Raw genomic sequence first — 23,842 nt, forward strand, 5'->3', positions numbered from 1 at the left:
TCATTGAACAAGCCACACAAGTAACACAGGAAAATAAATCTTCACTGTGACTTGGATAATTTCAGGTGCAGTTCCTTAATTTCCCTCCTGTAATCTTATGAATTAGACCATTCTCAACTGGATCTCATCGGATGTGGACCCGATGCTATCAGTCCTCCAGGAAGTGACTATTCTAATTCTGTGACTCTGAGCAGTTCTGTTGGTACAGGGGCTTGAGTGGAACTTGCCACTTTTAAACTGTCATAAGAGCATAAAAAATAGGAACAGGAGTAGACCATTCGGCCCCTCGAGCCTGCTCCGCCACTCAATAAGGTCATGGCAGATCTTGTGTTTCGATTTCCACATTCCCATCTAACCCCGATAGCCTTTGATTCCCTTGCCTAACAAGAATCTATCCACCTCTGCCTTAAAAATATTCAATCATCATTCATTGCATATCAGACCCGCACCTACAAACTGCTCTCCCACTCTTCCGGTGAAGAAAAGAGCAGTTTTCACTCCTAACCCAACAACTGTGATGTTAACAAAGCGGGATGGAGATAGACTCCGTTTAAATGCGGTATCACTACTGGAGGAATGGAGAGCTGGGGTTCACTCCAGAAAACAGCATCAATGTTTAAAGTTAATAATCTGAATCTGTGCTTGGTGTATTAGGAGGTTTGACCCGTATTGGAGTATCTTGCATCCCAGGGATGGGCAGTAACCCGCTGATTGAAGTTGCTGTCACTGTTTTCTGTTTGCAGTGGGTAATTGGAGAGGGTGGGGCAAAATCCTACTGCTTTTCCCTGTCTCACTCACGATGGAGCAGGGAAGACAGAATTGTTGATGGGTTTGTTGCCCTGTCTGAAACGTAGCTTTGACCGACTGTTCGTGATGGAGATCATGCTGCAGGAGCCTTTAATAATCTTACACAAATCAGCTGGCAAATGCAGGTTTGAGGGAAGCTTTCTGAACCATCAGGACTGGAAATGGAAACAAGTGAAAGATTCTGTCTAGTTTCAGTGTGTACAGACTGTACAGGGGAAGAGCTAATGTCTCATGGCTGTAAGGTATTACATACAGTTAATATTTAACAATAAAGATGAATTATTGCTCACACTTAAAATATGTTTTGATAATGCTTCTGCCTAGTTTCAAACAGGGGACCCAGGAACTCTAGTTCCTATTTCTTATGATTGATAATCAATGTATATCGATAAACCTGTAGCAGACCTATATACTCTGCATTTTAATTGGATTTATCAGATGTGTGCACCACTATGAGCTGGGTTGTGGACTGTAATATCTTCACTCTTCTCTGGTGATCTTCTCCAGAAAGGCTGGTGTAGATAGAATCACTTGGTCTGCAATATAGTCACTGTGAGAATGATAATGGAACAATTTTCTGTCAAATGTTCAGTGACACCCGATCACTTACCGAGTGATTATGTAAAAATCTAATTCAAATAATCACAGCCACTGCCGATGAGGGAGGGAAGGAAGCGGCAGAGGCAGCTGATCAGATTGTCTCAATCTTAGTGACAAAGAAGCTCCATGAGCTCCTCACACTTGTTGTTGGAGGTGAGGATGGAGGGGACAGGGGTGAGAGAGAGCACTTCAGAAGGAACTAACTTGGGTTAGAAATATTGAAAAGACTCAAGACACTGTGTGTTTAACACAAAGCTAATCTAATTGACCTTTATTTACAATATCAGCCAGAATAACTGGGCTGGAGTTTATTAATATCATCAGAAACAGACCCCAATACACATAATTCAGTCCTGAATGTGATTAACAGCAAAATCCAACCATTGTCATTACTTGTGAGCTTGCTGGTGTCTCTGCAGTGTAGATAAATAAGCAAACCCCTTCCCACATTCAGAGCATGTAAATGGTCTCTCCCCAGTGTGAACTCGCTGGTGTGTCAGCAGGTTGGATGACTGGGTAAAACCCTTCCCACATTCAGAGCATGTGAACGGCCTCTCCCCAGTATGAACTCGCTGGTGTCTCAGAAGAGTTGGATGGGTGGGTGAATCCCTTCCCACATTCAAGGCAGATGAATGGTTGCCCCCCAGTGTGAACCCGGTGGTGTGTTAGCTGGGTAGATAACTGAGTGAATCCCTTCCCACACTCAGGGCAGGTGAACTGCCACTCCCCAATGTGAATTCGCTGGTGTACAATGAGTTGAGATGATCGCTTGAACCAGTCCCGCAGTGAGAGCACCTGAACGGCCTCTCCCCAGTGTGAACACTTTGATGAGACATCAGGTCCTGGGAGCTTTTAAAACACTTCCCACAGTCTGGGCATTTAAAAGGTCTCTCGTCTGTATGAACTCGCTGGTGTGTCAGCAGATGGGATTGCTGAGTGAATCCCTTCCCACACATGGAGCAGGTGAATGGACTCTCATCACTGTGCCCATGCTGGTGTCTCAGCAGTTTGGATGACTGAGTGAATCCCTTCCCACACACAGAGCAGGTGAACGGCCTCTCCCCAGTGTGACTGTGCTTGTGCGCAGTGAGTTGAGACAACCACCTGAACCCAGTCCCGCAGTGAGAGCACCTGAATGGTCTCTCGTCAGTGTGAACACGTTGATGGCGCATCAGTTCCATGGAACCTTTATAGCACTTCCCGCAGTCCGGACATTTAAAAGGTCTCTCCTCAGTGTGAACTCGCTGGTGTGTCCGCAGGTTGGATGACTGAATGAATCCCTTCCCACACTTAGAGCAGGTGAATGGCCTCTCCCCAGTGTGAACTTGCTGGTGTATCAGCAGATAGAACGAACGAGTGAATCCCTTCCCACACTCGGAGCAGGTGAACGGTTTCTCCCCAGTGTGAGTGCGCCAATGACTTTCCAGGTCAGACGGGGATTTGAATCCCTTCCCACATTCCCCACATTTCCATGGTTTCATCCCGTTGTGACGGCATTTATGTTCTGACAGGTCAGATGATTGGCTGAAGCCTCGTCCACACACAGAACACGTGTACGGTTTCTCCTCACTGTGAACGGTGCTTTTTCCTTCCATGTTCAAAATCCAATGATATTTAGGTTATGACAAATTGGGCGACTCTGTCAGGTTCTGATGTGATGTTTGGTTTGTGTTTCCCGACTGCAAATCCTCTCCTTCTAATACCCTGTGAAATTGATTTAAAACAGAAAAAGGGAGTGAGAGAGAACCCACAAAAACAGGTTGTGAAATTGAGCTGAACGAATCTGGTAATTTGTGGGGCCGGCACCAGGAAAAAGAGACCATGAAAACTGCTGGATTGTCCTAAAAACCCAACTGGTTCACTAATATCCTTCAGAAACATAGAAATTAGGAGCAGGAGAAGGCTATTCAGCCCTTTGAGCCTGCTCCACCATTCAATATGATCATGGCTGTTCCTCTATCTCAACGCCATATTCTTGCTTTCTCTCTAATCCCCCTGATGCCCCTAATATCCAAAAAATGATCAATTTCTTCTTTGGCTATACTCAGTGACCCGGCCTCCACAGGTTTCTGTGGTAGAGAATTCCACAGGTTGACCACCCTCCGAGTGAAGAAATTTATCCTCATCTCAGGGAAGGGAACCTGCTACGTGGTCTATGCCCACTCAAGACTCTGTCCACAAATTTCAAAATTGTGCCTGAACACTGAAGTCTGGGTTATTTATATGTATCAGGAACAGCGCGGGTCCGAACACTGACTCCTGGGGAACTCCGCTCTTAACCTTCCTCCAGTCTGAAAAACATCCATTAACCATGACTCTCTGTTTCCTGTCACTCAGCCAATTTCGTATCCATGTTGCTGCTGTCCCTTTTATCCCATGAGCTATAATCTTTGCTCACAAGTTTGTTGCATGGTACTTTATCTAATGCCATTTGGAAGTCCATGTAACACAACATTAACAGCATTACCCTGAACAACACTTTCTGTTACCTCATCAAAAACCTAAAGCAATTTAGTTAAACGTGATTTTCCCTTAACAAATCCATGCTGGCTTTCCTTAATTAACCCACATTTTCTCAAGTGACTATTAAATATGTCCTGAATTACCATTTCTGGAAGTTTCCCCAGCACCGAGATTAAACTGACTGGTCTGTAGTTGCTGGGCTTCTCTTTACACCTTTTTTGAACAAAGGTGTAACATTTGCAATTCTCCAGTCCCTGTGTCAGCAACTCTAAATCTCAGGAAGACTGGAAAATTATGGCCAGCGCTTCCACAATTTCCACTCTCATTTCCCCTCAGTATCCTTGGATGCATCTCATCCAGTCCTGGGGTTTTGTCAACTTTGTCAGACAGACTATCCAATATCTCCTCCTTATCAATTTTAAACCCCACAAGGGTCTGAACTATCTCCTCTTTCAGAATCACCTGTGCAGCATATTTTCCCTTGGTAAAGGCAGATGCAAAATATTCATTTAATACCTCATCCATGACCCCTGTCTCCATGCATAAATCACCTCTTTGGTCTCTAATTGCCTCCACTCCTCCTTTTACCACCCTCTTACTATTTACATGCCCATGGAAGACTTCTTGATTTATTTCCATGTTTGCTTTCAGTCTCTTTTCATGCTCTCTTTGCTTTTCTTATTTGGTTTTCCAAATCTCTCTGAACCTTCTCTATTCAGCCTGGTTCTTGGTTTTATTATCCAGCTAACATGTGTCATAAGCACACTTTTTCTCCTTTATCTCAATCTCTATCTCTTTTCTCATCGAGGGGGCTGTGGATTTGTTTACTCTACCTTTCCCCTTCATGGCAATATATCTTTACTGTGTCAGAACTCTCTTCTTTGAAGGCAGTGCATTGTTCAGTTACAGTTTCACCTGCCAACTTTTGATTCATAAGACCATAAGATGTAGGAGCGGAAGTAGGCCATTTGGCCCATCGAATCTGCTCCGCCATTCAATGAGGTCATACCTGATCTGATAATCCTCAACTCCACTTTCCTGCATAGCCCTTGATTCTCTTACAGGTTAAAAATCTGTCTATCTCAGCCTTGAATATACTTAACGACCCAATCTCTACAGCCCTCTGCGTTAAAGAATTCCAGATTCACTACCCACTGAGAGAAGAAATTCTTTATTGTCTCTGTCTTAAATGGGCGACCCTTTACTCTGAGATTATGTCCCCTGTTCCTAGACTCTCCCATTCAGCATCTACCCTGTCAAGACCCCTAAAAATCTTGTCTGTTTCAATAAGGTCACCTCTCACACTTCTAAACTCCAATGAGTACAGGCCCAGCCTACTCAACCTCTCCTCATAAGAAAATCCCTCCATACCCGGGATCAACCTCGAGAGCCTTCTCTGGACTGCCTCCAATGCCAGCATATCTTTGCTTAGAGAAGGGGACCAAAACTGTTCACAGTATTCTAGGTGTCGTCCAACTAGTGCCTTATATAGTTTGAGCAAGACTTCCCGATTTTTAAACTCCATTCCCTTTGAAATTCCAACTTACCTGGGTCAGATCCATTCTTACCCCATTGAAGTTGGCTTTCCCCCAGTTAATTATTCTTACCCTTACTTGAAACAGATAAGTTGTTTACCTTCCACATTAAAAGTTTGATGATATTCAGGTCCTGACGAATCACATGACTCTGTCAGATCTTGATGTGATGGAGTTTCCCGTCCATCAATCCTCTGCCTCTGATATCCTGGAAAAGAAATTTCCAAAATCCATGACTGTCAGTCCAGGATAGACATTCAGAGGAAAAATACATTTCTCTTGGTTTGCGTTTGGTGTGTGTAAATCCTCCCCTTTTAACCCCCTGTAAAAAGAGTTTCCAAAATCCATCCCTGTCAGTCCAGGATAGACATTCACAATATTCTCTCCTCCTGCTGACAGGGAAAGGGATGAACGCGCATGTGGGGAGCATTTTAGTGATAGCGACCACAACATGGTACAATTTAAGCTTGTTTTGGACAAAGAAATAGATAAGTTGCAAAAAAAATGTTTTGGACTGGGGGAGAGCAGATTTTAGTAAAATAAGGCAGGATCTGGCCAAGGTAGACTAGGAACAGCTACTTGTGGGGAAATCTACAGAAGAGCAGTGGGGGGCATTCGAAAAGCAAATGGGAAGGGTACAGGCTCAACAGGTTCCCTCTAGGGTGATAGGAAGGAGTAACAAGCCCAGAGAACCATGGATGACCAGAAATATTCAGGATACGATGAGAAGGAAAAGAGAGGCTTTTAGCAGGTACAAGGGGAGCAAATCAGCGGAGGCATTAGTAGAATAGAAAAAGTGCAGGGTGGATCTTAAGCACAGAATCACAAAGTGCAGAAGAGGCCCTTCGGCCCATTGAGTCAGCGCCCACACGTGAGAAATACCTGACGTACCTAATCCCATTTACCAGCACTTGTCCCATAGCCTTGAATGTTACGATGTGCCAATTTGCTCATCCAGGTACTTTTTAAAGGATGTGAGGTAACTCGTCTCCACCACCCTCCCAGGCAGTACATTCCAGACTGTCACTCTGGCTCCACTCATAGATTTCCCCCTTGGTCCATAATGGGCCTGACCCTTTTCCTGGTTATCCTCTTCCTATTGATTTACTTATGGAATATCTTGGGATTTTCCCTGCCTTTCCAGCTAGAACTTTCTCATACCCCCTGTTTGCTCTCCTAATTGCTTTGGGAGTGTCTTGGGCTACAAGAAGATATAGACGGGATGGTCAAATGGGCAGATAAGTGGCAGATGGAATTTAACCCTGAGAAATGTGAGGTGATACACTATGGAAGGAGTAATTTGACAAGGAAGTATTCAATAAACGACATGACACCAGGAGTCTTGAGGAACAAAGGAGCCTTGGCATGTATGTTCATAGATCTCTGAAGGCGGAGGGGCATGTCAGTGGGGTGGTAAAAAAGGCAGATGGTGCATTTGCTTTTTTCAATTGAGGCATAGATTACAAAAGTAGGGAGGTCATGTTGGAGTTGTATAGAACCTTGGTGAGGCCACAGCTGGAGTACTGTGTGCAGTTCTGGTAGCCACATTATAGGAAGGATGTGATTGCACTGGAGGGGATGCCGAGGAGATTCACCAGGATGTTGCCTGGGATGAAACATTTAAGTTATGAAGAGAGGTTGGATAGACTTGGGTTGTTTTCGTTGGAGCAGAGAAGACTGAGGGGCGACCTGATCGAGGTGTACAAGATTATGAGGGGCATGGACAGGGTGGATCGGGAGCAACTGTTCCCCTTAGTTGAAGGATCAGTCACGAAGGGACACAAGTTCAAGGTGAGGGGCAGGAGGTTTAGGGGGGATGTGAGGAAAAACGTTTTTACCCAGAGGGTGGTGACGGTCTGGAATGTGCTGCCTGAGAGGGTAGTGGAGGCGGGTTGCCTCAAATCCTTTAAAAGCTGGAAATCTCTTCTTGGGCCTCCACCTATCACTGGCCCCCTGTCGAGCTTTCCTGCCCCACCCCCTTCTACCAGCTTATATTTCATCTCATTTCTATATGTTTTAATTCTGATGAAGGGTCATACGGACTCGAAATGTCAACTGTATCCCTCTCCACAGATGCTGTCAGACCTGCTGAGTTTTTCCAGGTATTTTTGTTTTTGTTCTAGATTTCCAGCCTCCGCAGTATTTTGCTTTTATCCTTTAAAAAGTACCTGGGTGAGCACTTGGCGCATCATAACATTCAAGGCTATGGGCCGAGTGCTGGTAAATGGGATTATGTAGGTAAGTAGGTCAGGTGTTTCTCACGTGTCGGTGCAGACTCGATGGGCCGAAGGGCCTCTTCTGATAGACTGTCCACCAATATCCATTACAAGCCTACTGACTCCCACAGCTACCTCACACCCGGCTTCCTGTAAGGACTCCATCCCATTCTTTCAGTTCCTTCGCCTCCGTTCTGATGATGCCACTTTCAAAAACAGTTCCTCTGACATGTCCTCCTTCTTCCTTAACTGAGGTTTTCTACCCACGGTTGACAGGGCCCTCAACCGTGTCTGGCCCATCTCCCGCACATCCGCCCTCACACCTTCTTCTCCCTCCCAGAAACATGATAGGGTCCCCCTTGTCCTCACTTATCACCCCACCAGCCTCTGCATTCAAAGGATCATCCTCCGCCATTTCCGCCAACTCCAGAATGATGACACCACCAAACAAATCTTCCCTTCACGCCCCCGGCGGCATTCCGCAGGGTTCGTTCCCTCCGGGACACCCTGGTCCACTCCTCCATCACCCTCTACACCTCAATCCCCTCCCATGGCACCTCACATGCAACCGCAAAAGATGCAACACCTGCCCCTTTACTTCCCCTCTCCTCACCGTCCAAGGGCCCAAACACTCATTTCAAGTAAAGCAGCATTTCACCTGTACTTCCCTTAACTTAGTCTACTGCATTCGTTGCTCCCAATGCGGTTTCCTTTACATTGGAGAGACCAAACGCAGACTGGGTGACCGCTTTGCAGAACACCTTCGTTCTGTCCGCAAGTATTACCCAGACTTCCCTATCGCTTGCCATTTCAACACTCCACCCTGCTCTCATGCCCACATGTCCGTCCTTGGCTTGCTGCATTGTTCCAGTGAAGCTCAACGCAAACTGGAGGAACAGCACCTCATCTTCCGACTCAGCACTTTACAGCCTTTCGGACTGAATATTGAGTTCAACAATTTTAGATCATGAACCCTCTCCTCCATCCCCAGCCCCTTTATGATTTTCCCCCCTCCTTTTTGTTTTTTCCAATAATTTATATAGATTTTTCTTTTCCCACCTATTTCCATTATTTTTAAATGTATTTCCATCCACTATTTTATCTCTACCTTTTAGCCTTTTTCGATTCCTTCACCCCATCCCACCCCCACCAGGGCTACCTGTACCTTGCTTGCCCTGCTTTCTACCCTTAATTAGCACATTCCTTTAGATAATATCATCACCTTCAACACCTCTTTGTCCTTTTGTCTGTGACATCTTTTGGTTATCTCCACCTATCACTGGCCCTCTATCCAGATCTCTTGTCCCAACCCCCTCCCCCCTTACACCAGCTTATATTTCACCCCTTTTCTATTTTTCCTTAGTTCTGTTGAAGAGTCATGCGGACTCGAAACGTTAACTGTGTTCCTCTCCGCAGATGCTGCCAGACCTGCTGAGTTTTCCCAGGTATTTTTGTTTTTGGCCTCTTCTACTTTGTGTGATTCTAAGTCCAGCTGCACGTTTCCCACTAGAAAGATGGCGGCGGCGGCGCATGCGCCCTGCTGCACATTGTCCCCTATACAAATGGCGGCGGTTTACTCGGGCCTCTCTCCGAAGGTAAAGCGGGCCCCACTTGCCGCCGCTTCGTTTGATGTAACCGCAGAACCGGTAGCTTCTTATTCACGGTTTCAGACCTCTACTGGGTGTTTATGAAGATCCCCGCCATCTCCGCCGCTTCCATTCCTCCCCACTCACCGGCTCCCTTCACTCGCCTGTCTTCCATATTTCTCAGTCCATCAGTCAGCTCCGGACTCTCTGGACTGCGCATGCTCCGGTTTGAGCTCACTGAGTTTGTTCCTGTCGTTGCCCGGTACTGCGCCTGCGCAAGGAGCTCCGCTAACCCATGTAGAGCACCGCCCACATCCCGTGAATGAATAAAAAGAATAGGGTCCATTCCGCCCCGCGGCGAATGCTGGGTAAACAGGCTGCCATTGAAACGTTATTGTGTTCAACAGAAAATTACGTTTTGTGATCCGATGCTGATTGGAGCCACAGGGCCAGGATATAAAATTATTATAAAAGCAAAATTATGCGGATGCCGAAAATCTGAAACAAAACAGAAAACGCTGGAAAAACTCAGCAGTTCTGACAGCAACTGTGGATAGAGAAACAGACTTGATGTTTCGAGTCCGTATGACACTTCTTCAGAGCTGACTCTTGTTCAGCTCTGACAAATCTTACGGACTTGAAACGTCAAGTCTGTTTCTCCACAGATGCTGTCAGACCTGCTGAGTTTTTCCAGCACTTTCTGTGTTTGTGTTACATAAAATTATTAAGTCCATTGATACGGCAACCAAAGTGCACTGGTACTCCAATCTATCTTCATAACTGAAGATTCTCATCCCTGGAACCATTCTTGTAAACCTCGTATTCACTCTCTCCAATGCATCACATCCTTGCTATACTGTGGCACCCAGAACTGTCCCGGAAAAGTTAACAGCAGAACATACACCTATGGTTAATTGTAGACTGTTTGAACATGTGACTTTTGTTCCCATACTCAGAACATTCAAACTCTGTGTTGTCAGTAGAAATGTAGCAATTTTGGATCAAAGCCTCTGAAGGTTTAAAACTGGTGTGTTAACAAGTGGGCACAGTGAGTAAACCCCTTTGCACAAATGCAGTATCTGAATGGTCTCTCTCAGGTGTAACTGTGTTGCTGTGTCAGCGAATGGGGTGACCGAGTGAATCACTTCTGCTGAAGAAGAGTCATACAGATTCGAAACATTAACTCTGTTTCTCTCTCCACAGCTGCTGCTAGACCCACTGAGTTTTTTCCAGCATTTTATGTTTTTATTTCAGATTTCCAGCATGCACAGTATGTGGCTTTTATATGAGTCATTTCCATATTGAGCTGGTGAATGACCTTTTCGTGATTTTACCCATGATTTTCCAGCTCAAACTGGGATCTCAAATCCTTCTGATAATCACAGAAACACAGAATTGTAATGGCACAAAAGGAGGCCATTTGGCCCAACGTGTCTGTACGGGCTCTCCAAATGAGCATTATGACTTAGTGCCATTCTCCGCCTTTTCCCTGTAGCCTTGCACATTGTTTCTATTCAGATAATCGCCCAATGCCTTCGAATGCCTGGATTGAGCCTGCCTCCACCATACTTCCAGGCAGTACATTCCAGACTCGAACCACTCGCTCAGTGAATTTTTTTTTTATCACATCACATTTGCTTCTTTTGTAAACTACTTTAAATCAGTGCCCTCTTGGTCTCGATCCTTTTATGAGCAGGAACAGTTCCCCCCACCCACATTATACTCTATCCAGCCCCCTCGTGATTTTGAACATCTCTATCAAATCTCCTCTAACCTTCTCCTCTCCAAGGAGAATAGTTCCAGCCTCTCCAATCTATCTTCATAACTGAAGATTCTCATCCCTGAAACCATTCTTGTAAACCTCGTCTTCACTCTCTCCAATGCATCACATCCTTCCTATACTGTGGCACCCAGAACTGTACACAATACTCCAGGTGAGGTCTAGCTGGTGCCTTATCTAAATTCAGCATAATCTCCTTGCTCTTGTACTCTATGCCCCATTAAAAGCCCAAAATACTGTATGCTTTATTAATGGCTCTCTTCATCTGTCCTGCCACCTTCAATGACCTATGCACGTATACACGCAGGCCCAACTGCTCCTGCATCCTCTTTAGAATTGTACCCCTTATTTTATATTGCCTCTCCATGTTCTTTCTACCAAAATATATCATCTCACACTTCTCCACATTGAACTTCATCTGCTATCTATCTGCCCGCTCCACCAACTTGCCTATGTCCTTTTGAAGTTCTTTGCTGTCTGCCTCACAGTTTACAGTGCTTCCAAGTTTATTATCATCCGCAAACTTTGAAATTGTCCCCTGCACACCAAGATCTAGATCATTAATATTGGTCACAAAAAGCAAGGGTCCCAATATCGACCTGTGGGGATCTCCAATAGAAACCTTCCTCCAGCCAGAAAAGTATCAATTGACCATTACTCTCTGTTTCCTATTACTCAGCCAATTCTGTATTCACGTTACTATTGTCCTTTTTATTCCATGAACTATAACTTTTCTCACAAGTCTGTTGTGCAGCACTATCTTGAATGCCTTTTGAAAGTCCATAAACATATCAAGAGCATTGCCCTCATCAACCTTATTGTTACCTCTTCAAAGAACTCCAGCAAGTTTGTTAAACAGGATTTCCCCTTTAGAAATACTTGCTGGCTCTTCCTAATCAACCCACATTCTTCCATGTGACAACTAATTCTATCCTGAGTAATTTTCTCTGGAAGCTTCCCCACCAACGAAGTTAAACTGATTGGTCTGTAAATGTTGGGCTTATCCTTACCCTTTTTGAGCAAGGGCGTAATGTTTGCAATTCTCCAGTCCTCTGGCACCTCCCCGAGTCAAAGGAAGACTGAACGATTATGGCCAGTGCCCTTGTGATTTCCACTCTCACTTCTTCCAATATCCTTGGATGCATCTCATCCAGTCCCCGTGCCTTGTCAACTTTAAGTACCAGCAGTTCAACCAACACTTCCCCCTTATCAATTTTGTATCCTTTTATGTACCTATAGAAAACTTTGGCATTCCCCTTTATGTTGCCTCCAGCTTTTTTCTCATGACCCCTCTTTGCTTCTCTTATTTGCATTTTCACCTCCCTTCTGAACCTTCTGTAGTCTGATTGGTTCCCAATTGTATTTTCTATCTGACACCTGTCATTGGCACACTTTTTCTCCTTTATCTTAACTTCTATCTCATTTTTCATCCAGGGAGCTCTGGATTTATTTGCCCGACCTTTCCTTTTTGAGGGAATATACCTCGAACCATTTCTTCTTTGAAGGTAGCCCATTGTTCAGCTACCTCTTCCCACCAACTTTTGGTTCCAGCCTATCGGGCCCAGTTCTGTTCTTGCTCTATTGAAGTCGGCCCTCCCCCAGTTAACTATTCTTACTCTTGATTGCACATTGTCCTTTTCTACCATCATCCTAAACCTTATGATAGAATGATCATTGTCTCCTGAATATTCCCCCACTGACACCTGATATACTTGGCTCACATCTTTTCCAAGAACCAGGACTAGCAGTGCTTCCTTTCTTGTTGGACTGGACACATGCTGTAGAAAATTTGCTTGAACAAACCCTAGGAACTCTTGCCCCTCTCTACTCTTTACACTACCACTACCTCAGTCTATATTCAGGAAATTAAAGTCCGCCATTATAACTACTCTATAATGTTTGCCCTTATCTGCTATTTCCCTGCAGATTTGTTCCTCTACATCCTTCCCACTAGTTGGTGGTCTATAGACTACACTGAGAAATGTAATTGCACCCAATTTGTTACTTAGCTCTAGCCAAATTGATTCTGTCCTTGAACCCTCTGGGACATCCTCTTTCGCCAGCACTGCAATGCTTCCCTTAATCAATACAGCCACCCTCCTGCTTTTCTTCCTGCCCTATCTTTCCTGAACACGTTGTACCCAGGAATATTTAACACCCAGTCCTGCCCTTTCCTGAGCCAGCTGTCTGTCATCGCCACAATGAAACATTGCAATCTGCGCCTGTAACTCAGCAATCTTATCTACTATACTCTGTGCATTCACATACATATAGTGTAATCCTGATTTTGAGTGCATTACTTTCTCCCTCACTCCCTATTTGCTATTCTAGTGTTATCTGTCTCTCCCAGTATTTTGTGCACCTTGGTATTACTCTCTAATATTCTCTCCTGGTTCCCACGCCCCTGCTGAATTAGTTTGAAGCGCCTCCCTCCCCCCCCCCCCCCCCCCCCCCAAAACAGGACAAGCAAACACACCTCAAGGAGCTCAGTCCTGGCTCTGTCCAGCTGCAAACCTTCCGGCTTGGACAGGTGCCATCTTCCCTCAGAGCCAGTCCCAGTGTCCCAGGAATCTAAAGCCCTCCCTCCTGCAACATCTTTCCAGCCACACATTCATCTGCCTTATCCTCCTATTTCTATACTCACTTGCACATGGCACTGGAAGTAATATGGAGAATAATACATTTGAGGTCCTGCTTGCTAATTTTCTACCTAGCTCCCTAAATTCTGTCCGCAGGACAAAATCCCTCTTCCTACTTAAGTCATTGGTACCAACGCGGACCACGACCTCTAGCTGTTCACCCTCCCCCAGGAGATTAGCCTGCACCCACTAGGTGACATCCTTGACCTTGGCACCAGGAAGGTAACATACCATCCTGGAGTCATGTCGACGGCCGCAGAAACACCTCTCTGTTCCCTTAACTAACGAATCCCCTATCACTATTGCTCTTCCTTTCTTCTTCTTCCACTTCTCTTGTAGCTGGTAGATGGAGAAGATCATGTCCACTGTAGAACTATCAGCAAGAAACACCATAGACTCGGTCTGCAAAAAGATAAAGTCTTTAAAACATGACCCAGTGAAGGTCTTCCTAGTGACGCTAAGGAGTGAGATGGCCCTGTAGTCACAATCTCTTCTGTCACCTTTGTTTTTGGTTATTGGTATGATTTTTGTGTCACGCATGTGGAATGGTTCCTACCTCCCAACAGAGAAGGAGGTGCAAACAATAGATGGGACTTTCCGTGCTTGAGCAGTTCAGTTGGAATTCCATTAAGCCGGGTGACTTTCTGTTTGCTGAACAATCAATGGTCTTTTCAAGCTCGAGTGATGAGGGTTCCTTGTCCAACTAACCATGACAGGAAGTTACTGGAGAGTCAAACAGAGTCTGGGAGATGTCCATCTCATGGGTGTACAGATCACAGTAATGTTCAACCCAGCGGGACATCTGATTACTTCTGTTGGTGAGCACTTCACCATAAGATTTCAGTGGGAGTCAACTTTGGTGATGGTTGAACCAAGTGCCCTGTTCATCCAATTACACAATGCACATAGATTTCCTTCGTCGCAGGTTGGTTGAATTTCTTGACGCAGGTCGATCCAGTGTTTATTTGCTGTTATGACTAATGCAGTTGGTGAAGTATAGTTATTTAAAAATCCCAGAGGGAAACTTTAAACAACTGTCATAACCTATAATTTTGAGTGTTATGTTTGAGGTGCGGCCTTAAATTCAGGAATCAGACCATCAGTTCTCGAGGTTTTGTATTAAACTAATTGAAACATTTATTAATTTATACAGGTTAAAACATATACACATGGCTACAAATTACTACTGTTATAGTTTTTAACAAATTCCAAAACTAGTCCCAATTAAGGCAACAGCAACCCATAGACTTAACCAAACACCAGCAAAAATGAAAAACATTGAGAGCTCTATTGCCACCCTTGTGAACAGCTCCAGTGAGAGATAGTATACAATGCAGGACAATATCCTTGGATAATTGCAGCCACTACTTTCCTCCTGATATTACAGATGATGTTAATTTTCCTTATATTGATGTTCTGCTTGATGGAGATAATTCTTAGATAGGTTCCAAAGACCCACAACCCTCTGAGGAAAAAAAATTCTCCTCATCTCTGTTTTAACATTCTATTAGCTTTCCTAATTAACTGCTGTAGCTGCATACTAAGCTTTTGTGATTCATGCACTGGGAAATCAGATCCCGCTGAATTTTAGAGCTGCTCAATCTCTCACCATTTAGATAATATGCTTTTTTTATTCTTCCTGCCAAAACGAACGATTTCACATTTGCCCATGTCATACTCCATTTGCCAGATCTTTGCCCACTCACTTAACCCATCAATGTCCATTGTTGCCTTCTTACATCCTCTTCACAATTTCCTTTCCTACCTATCTTTGTGTCACCAGCAAATTTAGCAACCGTTCCTATGGTCCCTTCATCCAAGTCATTTATATAACTTGTAAAAAGTTGAGGCCCCAGCACTGATCCCTGTGGCACACCAGTTGTCACATCCTGCCAACCGGAAAAAGACCCATTTATGCCAACTCTCTGCTTCCAGTTAGCTAGCCAATCTTCTATCCATACCAATATGTTACCCCCTGAACCATGAGCTTTTATTTACTGCATTAACCTTTGATGTGGCACTTCATCACTGATCCAAACCTGCCCACCTAATCACTATCCAAGTTCCAGATTTTAAAATAACATTTCAAGATAGAAAACGTACATCATTTAGCCCTTTAAACCTGATTCAGCACAATATACTACAAGACATTGTCTTTGAGATCAGTATTTTCTTTATAGTCTGTGTTGTTCCGAATGATAACAGTATTAAACTTCTCTCTAACCTGTCCTAACCCTTCTGGCGGTTCATTTATTGAAACCAAGGACTCGCCTTGTTCTAATGGCGACATTCACTGTCTGCCCTGCGATGCCTTGAAGTCAGGCCTTAAATTGTTTGTGCATTGTTTCAACATGTTGCACATGTCACTTAAATATGTTGAAATGTTTGCTGCACACCCACAGGGTTTCATCTGTTTTACGCCACAAACAGAAAGGTCCGGTTCTCCTGGAGTTTGAGACAAATCAGCTTTCAAAATGATGCAGAGTTTCAGCCAATGAGGGAGATCCGGGCTCAGCCCCGCCCTTCATTCACTCCGATTGGTTGGAGCAGCAGCTGCGCCCTCTCGGACATCCAAATCTGCCCCTCTTCCTATTGGTCCGGAACTGCCGTCAATCAGCCGGGCAGAGTGAGCTGGAGCATGCGCAGTGTGGCAGACGAAGCTGGCCAACAGCGCGCAGGCGCAATGTCGAGAAGCGTGGAGCATGCGCAGTGCGATTGATGGCCTTTCCGGGAGAGGCGCCTTTTTGTCCTGGAGAAGCGGAGTCAGAGCGAGGCGGTGGGTGGGAGAAACACTTTGTGGATCCGCAAACCCTGAGGAATAATTGTCAGCTCCTGGTTTGCAGTTGCGGGGCTTCTCCCTCCCGGGAACAGGCCCAGGTTAACGGCCGCCATCCTGGGTCAGCGAGTGGAGGATGGTTCACATCAGAGGATGGGGGAGGGGGACAATAAATAAGAGGTTACACTTTGGGCTCAAATCAATGAGGATCTGATCTGTGGGAAGGAAGGAAACACTGGGAGGTGGGCGGGGAGGATTCAGAAACACCCGCTGGACGCCGCAAATCCCCAATAAGACTCATTGATTTTATTGTCAGTCTGCAGACAGGAGCTGGAGAACTGAACCCAGGCAGAGGAGAGGGAGGGAGAAAACTGGGAGTGGAGGAAAGAAATGGTGGAGATGGTGAGATGGGTTTGGATTTCAGCCCAGGGAGGAGGGAGAGTGTGTGGGACGGGGATTTACAGCTTTGGGGAAACAAGAGGAAGAAATAGTCCATAGAAACTAGAATTGCCTGTTCTGAATTTCTATGCTGTGCTGACAGTTAAGAGTTTTGTAAACTCCTTTTGCAGGATATTAGAAGGGGAAGATTTACAGAGGGAAGCTCAAATCAAACTTCATATCAAGATTTAAAACCGTCACTCGATTCATCAGGACCTGAATATCATCGGCAATTGAATGTGGAAGGAGAAATACATGTCTGTTTTGTCTGTGGGAAAAGATTTCAAACATCAGTGTGACCGGTAAAACACTGAGGCACACACACAATCGAGTGAGAGTGTTCAGTGCACTGATGGTGGAAAGGGCTTTCACCAGCTACATAGCCTGAAAAAACATCACACCATTCACAGTGGGGAGAAACCATACACGTGGTCTGTGTGTGGACAAGGCTTTAACTGATTATCCAACCTGGAGAGACATAAGGACTCCGGCACCATGGAAAAACCATGGAAATGTGAGGATTGTGGTAAAGGATTCAATTATCCATCTCAGCTGGAAATCCATCGACGCATTCACATTGGGGAGAAGCCATTCACCTGTTCCGTGTGTGGGAAGGGATTCACTCAGACAACCAAACTCATGTCACACCAGCGAATTCACACTGAGGCGAGGCCGTTCACCTGCCCTGTATGTGGGAAGGGATTTACTCAGACATCCTGTCTTATGTTACACCAGCGACTTCACACTGGGCAGAAGCCATTCACTTGCTCTGTGGGTGGAAAGGGAGTTCACTCATTCATCCGGCCTTAGGTCACACCACCGAGTTCACTCTGAGGAGAAGCCATTCAGCTGTACTTCCTGTGGAAAGAGTTTCAGGCATTCATCGGCCCTCGCTGAACACCAGCGAGTTCACACTGGGGAGAGGCCATTCACCTGCTCTGTTTGTGGGCAGGGATTTACTCAGTCATCCAGTCTGCTGAGACACCAGCGAGTTCATACTGGGGAGAAGCCGTTTAGCTGCACTTCTTGTGGAAAGAGTTTCAGGCAGTCATCCACCCTCATTGCACACCAGCGAGTTCACACTGGAGAGAAACCATTCACCTGCTCCGTGTGTGGGAAGAGATTCACTCGGTCCTTCAACCTAGTGACACATGAGCGAGTTCATAAGTGACTGCAGGGGTTGGATTCTGCTGTTATCACTGCTGTTAAGCATGTTCAGGATTGATAGTCTGACAATGTCAAGTTTGTTTCTGCTGATGTTAACAACCCTTATAACTGGCTGGAGTTTAATATTCTGGAGATGTCACTGATACTCGGGGCTGCAGTGTCCCTTTTTAAAAGCACCATGTGTGATCATTCCCCTTAATTCATGAACTCTGCTGGAAGGTCGGATCCGTTCCACAGGACGTGCATGACACAAAAATAATCACAATTTACAAAAACAAAGGGGACAGAGGAGATTGCAACAAAAACTTTGTCCACGAAAGCTCCTCCATCTCATCCACTCCTTTTATGACAACATACCCTGTACTATACAGTTTGACGGCTCCACTTCTGACAGTTTCAGTGTGAAGAATGGAGTGAAACAGGGCTGTGTCCGAGTCCCCAGTTTGTTTGGCATTTTCTTTTCCATGTTCCTGACCTTGGCCTTCCCTGCAGATATGGAAGGAGTTTCCCTGAATACTCGGTCAGACGGCAAACTCCACAATCTGTCCAGACTGAAAGTGAAGACAAAGTACAGCCTGTCTCGATCAGAGACCTCCTCTACACTGATGATGTCATGCTTGTGACTCACACAGAAACTCAGCTACAAAGACTCATGGACTGTCTCTCCCATGTCTGTAACTTGTTCTCCCTTACCGTAAACATCAAGAAAACTGTTTTGGGGACTCGGTGTCCATCCTTGATCACACTAAATAACACCCAGCTGGAAGTGGCCAGTGAAATCTGTGACTTTGGGTCCACAATGACAGACAATCTGTTTCTTGATGCAGAACTCGATACATGCATAGGGAAAGTAGCTCCACGTTTGGCCGACTCACATCAAGCTGTCTCTCAGCACCAAGATGCTGGTTTATGAGGCCTATGTCCTCAGTATCTTGTTGTCTGGCTGTGAAACCTGGATGATTTATAGCGATCAGGAAAGGAAGCTCAACAACTTTCACCTTCACTGTTTGCAGCACATTTTGGGCGTCTCAGGGACAGAATCAGGAATGTGGCAGTCCTCTCAAAGACAAATCTCCCAAATACGTTGGCTCTCATCAAGCAGAGGTGACTTCACTGGCTCTGAAGAAGAGTCGTACGGACTTGAAACATTAACTCTGTTTCTCTCTCCACAGATGCTATCAGACCAGCTGGGTTTTTCCAGAATTTTCTGTTTCTACCCCAAAAGAGGCTTCTGGCCTCCATTCCATGGTCTTGTCCGTGTCTGGGTGGCCCTGGAGAGGGAGCATGTGGTGTCCATCCGGACGATTGATACCATCCACCACCGATGGGTACCTCAGGGTACACAGTGTCTCAGAGACACTTGAAACAACATTCTGGTTTAGTTAGGAAGGTTCTCTTCACTCTAGTTGGGGCTTTGATGCTGATTTTGGGCTCTTTTATTTCAATTGGACAACATGTTTGAGAGAACAAGAGAAGAAAGTCTGTCTCGTAGAAACTAGAATTTTCTGTTCTGAATTTCTATCCTGGACTGACAGTGATAACTTTTGTAAACTCTGTTTACAGGATATTAGAAGAAGATGATTTGAAGATGGGAAATTCAAACCAAACATCTCATCAAGAGCTGACAGAGTCACTTGATTCATCAGGAACATGGAAGGAGAAATGTTTTTTCTGACTGTGGGAAAAGATTTCAAGCATCAATGTGGCTGGAAAAGCACCGAGACACACACACCCGAGTGAGAGTGTTCCAGTGAACTGACTGTGGAAAGAGCTTTACCAAGTTACACAGCCTGAGAAACATCAAACCATTCACAGTGAGGAGAAACAATACATATGTTCTGTTTGTGGATGAGGCTTCAACTGATCGTCCAACCTGGAGAGACACAAAGACACTGAGACCACAAAGAAACCGTGGAAATGTGAGGAGTGTGGGAAGGGATTCACTTGCCCATCCCAGCTGGAAGCTCAGCGATGCACTCACACTGGGGAGAGACCGTTCACCTGCTCCATGTGTGGGAAGGGATTCATTCTGATGTCCAGCCTTCATTTATACCAGCGAGTTCACACTGACGAGAGGCCTTTTAAATGCTCTGATTGTGAGAAAGGCTTTAAAAACTCACCGGATCTAATTAAACACCAGCTTGTTCACACTGATGAGAGACCGTTCAGTTGTTCTCAATGTGAGAAGAGATTCAACAGTCATCTCACCTCATTCAACACCAGCAAATTCACACTGGGGAGAGGCCGTACACCTGCTTCGTGTGTGGGAAGGGATTCACTTCATCATCCAACTTGGTGACACATCAACGGGTTCACACAGGGGCTCTGTGTGTGGGAAGGGGTTTTCTCAGTCATTGAACCTGCTGACACACCAGCAAGTTCACACTGGGGAGAGGACGTTCACCTGCTCTGTGTGTGGGAAGAGATTTGCTCGATCGTCTCACTTGCTGACACACCAGCGAGTTCACAAGTGACTGCAGAGGTTGGATTATGCTGTTAATCACATCCTTTGTTTCTGTTGCTGTTGGTAACCCTTGTAACTGGGCTGGAGTTTAATATTCTGGATATCTGTCAATGAGTTTACATGAAAGCAGACAGCACTGCTATAAGAAGATAAGGGCTAGGAGCAGAATTAGACCAGTTGACCTGTCACGCCTGCTCCGCCATTCAACACGATCATGGCTGATTTCAGCCTCAATTCCAATTTCCTGCCTGTTCCCCATGATCCTCAATTCCCTGAGAGACCAAAGTTCTGTCTCAGTCTAAATCTCAGTCTTCAACATCTTCAACGATGGAAACTGAAAATAAAACTTTACAGGACAGAAGGAGTCCATATGGCCCATCATGTCTGCGCCAGCCCAATCCCACTATTCAGTTCTTTGTCTGTAACCTTGCAGGTTACAGCACGTCAAGTTCCTAACTTTATTGATTGGCGCTACGGTCAGTCTCCACCTCATTCCTGCAAAATAATCACGGGAACCTGAATTGTGAATCACAATGGTGGGGCCTTTACCCAGCATCGCCCGCGGTAGAGAATGTCCTCTATCCACACCACAGGAGACCAGTGCGCATGTGCATTGCCCCGCCCTCCAGTGTTTGGAGCATGCGCAGTGTCAGTCGTGACCATGGAGAGCCACTTGTTTGTTGCTTCTGCAGCTGGTCGAGGGAGCGATGAAGTCGGCGGCTGGACGGGGAGGATTTGCAATTAGTTTGTGGATCCGCAAACCCTGAGGAATAATTATCAGCTCCTGGTTTGCAGCTGCGGGGCTTCTCCCTCCCGGGAACAGGCCCGGGTTAACGGCTGCCATCCTGGGTCAGCGAGTGGAGGATGGTTCACGTCAGAGGATGGGGGAGGGGGGACAATAAATAAGAGGTTACACTTTGGGCTCAAATTGATGGGACTCTGATCTCTCTTTGGGAAACTGAACAAATGGCTTCTTGTAAAAGCTCAGGGTTACATTGGGCAGGAAGAGAACCAGAAACCAAAATGAGACAAGAGACTGAGTTTAACTTAGTTAAAGAGGGAGAGAAAGAAGGAAGGAAAGCCTGGGAGGTGTGGAGAAACCACCTTCACGATTGCTTATTAAATCTCCACACACTAATTTCTAGACACAAGGTTAACGTGGTCGGTCAGGGTGATTCAGATTAATAGATAATTGGTTTGGTTCGATAGATAATTGGTTTATGGAAAAGTCATCACGGTGGCAGGTACTGAATTGTGATGATAGAACCATTGAACACTACAGTACAGAAAAACAGGCCATTCGGCCCTTCTAGTCTGTGCCGAAATATTATTCCGCTAGTCCCATTGACCTGCACCCAGTCCATAACCCTCCAGACCTCTCCCATCCATGTATCTATCCAATGATGATACAAATAAAACAAGTAATCATCATTCATGACGTAATTATAGGCGATATTAAAATAAAGTGAAAATATTAATCAGTTAAAGGATTGCACAATTATGATCATTTCAGCATAAAGTCATTACAATATGTTACAAAATGCAGGACTCCTTAATTTATAGAATATAAATGAAAGGTCCACTGCACTCTGCGTTTTCTATTAAAGTCCTTCGATCATATGTTGTCAGCTTGAGTTCATTAGGCTCTCAATCATTTACATCCTATTTATGAGTTTTATACAGTGGGAGATCGGGCTGTCTTGTAGTGTATTTGTCCCATAGCTTATTTGCAGATGGTATCTTTTCTCCTGAACTCCATTATACATTTACTTCCGTGTGGTTGGGCAGTGCCTTTGAGAGGTGGGATTCTGGAGTTTTCTGCTGAAGTCCAGACAGAGTTTTTCCCACATTTCAGCAAGGGAACACACATTCAGACGTTTGATTGTGTAATGTTTTGTCACGAGTCATGACTGAAGTGAATTATCGAACATTTTGCTATCTCTGTAGGATTTGTTGAAAGGATACAGAAAGAATTAATTATCCAACACTTTATTTGGATTTTAGCCCAGGGAGGAGGGAGTGTGTGTGGGATGGGGATTTACAGCTTTGGGGGAATGAGAAGAAAAATGTTCCATAGGAACTAGAATTGTCTGTTTTGAATTTCTGTCCTGGACTATCAGTGATGTTTATTGTAATCTCTTTTTATAGGGCTTTAGAAGGGGAAGATTTGCAGATCGGTAACTCAAACCAAAAATCACATCAAGATCTGACAGAATGACTCAGTTCATCCAGACCTGAATATTATTGGCTTTTGAATGTGGAAGGAGAAATGTTTGTCTGTTCTGACTGTGGGGAAAGATTTCAAACAACAAGAAAAAGCACCGAGACACACACAGACCTGAATGAGAGCGTTCCAGTGCACTGATTGTGGAATGAGCTTTAACCAGTTACACAGCCTGAAAACAAACAGAACCATTTGCAGTGTGGAGAAACCATACATATGTTCTGTGTGTGAACGAGGCTTCAACTGATTGACCAACCTGGAAAGACTTAAGGACACAGACACCATGGAGAAACCATGGAAATGTGGGGACTGCGGGAAGGGATTCAATTACCCATCCCAGCTGGAGATTCATCGACCCAGTCACACCAGGGAGAGGCCATTCACCTGCTCGGTGTGTGGGGAGGAATTTACATTATCATCCAGCTTACATATATACCAGAGAACTCACACCGGGGAGAAGCCGTTAACCTGCTCCGTGTGTGGGAAGAGATTCAATTTTCTGTCCCAGCTGCTGAGACACCAGCTCCTTCACATTGATGAGAGGCTGTTTAACTGCTCTGATTGTGAGAAGAGCTTTAAAAGATGAGAGGACCTGGTCAAGCACCAGTTTGTTCACACTGAGAGACGGTTCAGTTGCTCTCACTGCGGGAAAGTGTTCAGACAATCAGTGAACCTCATAAAACACCAACAAGTTCACACCAGGGAGAGGGCACTCACCTGCTCCGTGTGTGGGAAGGGATTCACTCAACTCTCTCACCTCAGCTCACATCAACTTGTTCACACTGATAACAGACCTTTCCAATGTTCAGAATATGAGAAGACCTTTAAAACTGCAGGTGATCTTCTGAGACACCAGCGAATTCACACTGAGGAGAGGCCATTCCCCTGCTCTGTGTGTGCAAAGGGATTTATTTGTTTGACCAACCTCAAGTTGCACCAGCGAGTTCACTCTGATTGGACACCTTTCCAATGTTCTGACTGTGAGAAGAGCTTTAAAACTATAAGGGATCTTCTGATGCACCAGCGCATTCACACAGGGGAGAGGCCATTCACCTGTTCCATATGTGGGAAGGGATTCACCCGTTCATCCCACCTACTGACACACCAGCAGGTTCACACTGGGGAGCGGCCATTCACCTGCTCCGTG

At 45.2% G+C, this 23,842-nt stretch overlaps 2 protein-coding genes across 2 annotated transcripts; one reads left to right on the top strand and one right to left on the bottom strand.

The window, feature by feature from the left end:
- Nucleotides 1-1,664: 1,664 nt before the first annotated feature.
- LOC144697589 (uncharacterized) lies at nucleotides 1,665-5,613 on the bottom strand. The gene is made up of 2 exons (XM_078569632.1): nucleotides 5,506-5,613; nucleotides 1,665-3,111 (listed from the first exon to the last, which is right to left on the bottom strand). The coding sequence occupies exon 2, from the start codon at nucleotides 3,000-3,002 to the stop codon at nucleotides 2,073-2,075; it is 930 nt and encodes a 309-aa protein (XP_078425758.1). The 5' UTR covers nucleotides 3,003-3,111; nucleotides 5,506-5,613; the 3' UTR covers nucleotides 1,665-2,072.
- An 11,640-nt stretch (nucleotides 5,614-17,253) lies between these two features.
- LOC144696873 (uncharacterized) lies at nucleotides 17,254-23,435 on the top strand. The gene is made up of 2 exons (XM_078568585.1): nucleotides 17,254-17,273; nucleotides 22,910-23,435. The coding sequence occupies exon 2, from the start codon at nucleotides 22,979-22,981 to the stop codon at nucleotides 23,279-23,281; it is 303 nt and encodes a 100-aa protein (XP_078424711.1). The 5' UTR covers nucleotides 17,254-17,273; nucleotides 22,910-22,978; the 3' UTR covers nucleotides 23,282-23,435.
- The last annotated feature ends 407 nt before the right edge of the window (nucleotides 23,436-23,842 follow it).

Source organism: Cetorhinus maximus, chromosome 23, assembly GCF_964194155.1.
Source record: "Cetorhinus maximus chromosome 23, sCetMax3.hap1.1, whole genome shotgun sequence".
NCBI classification, from domain to species: Eukaryota; Metazoa; Chordata; class Chondrichthyes; order Lamniformes; family Cetorhinidae; genus Cetorhinus; species Cetorhinus maximus.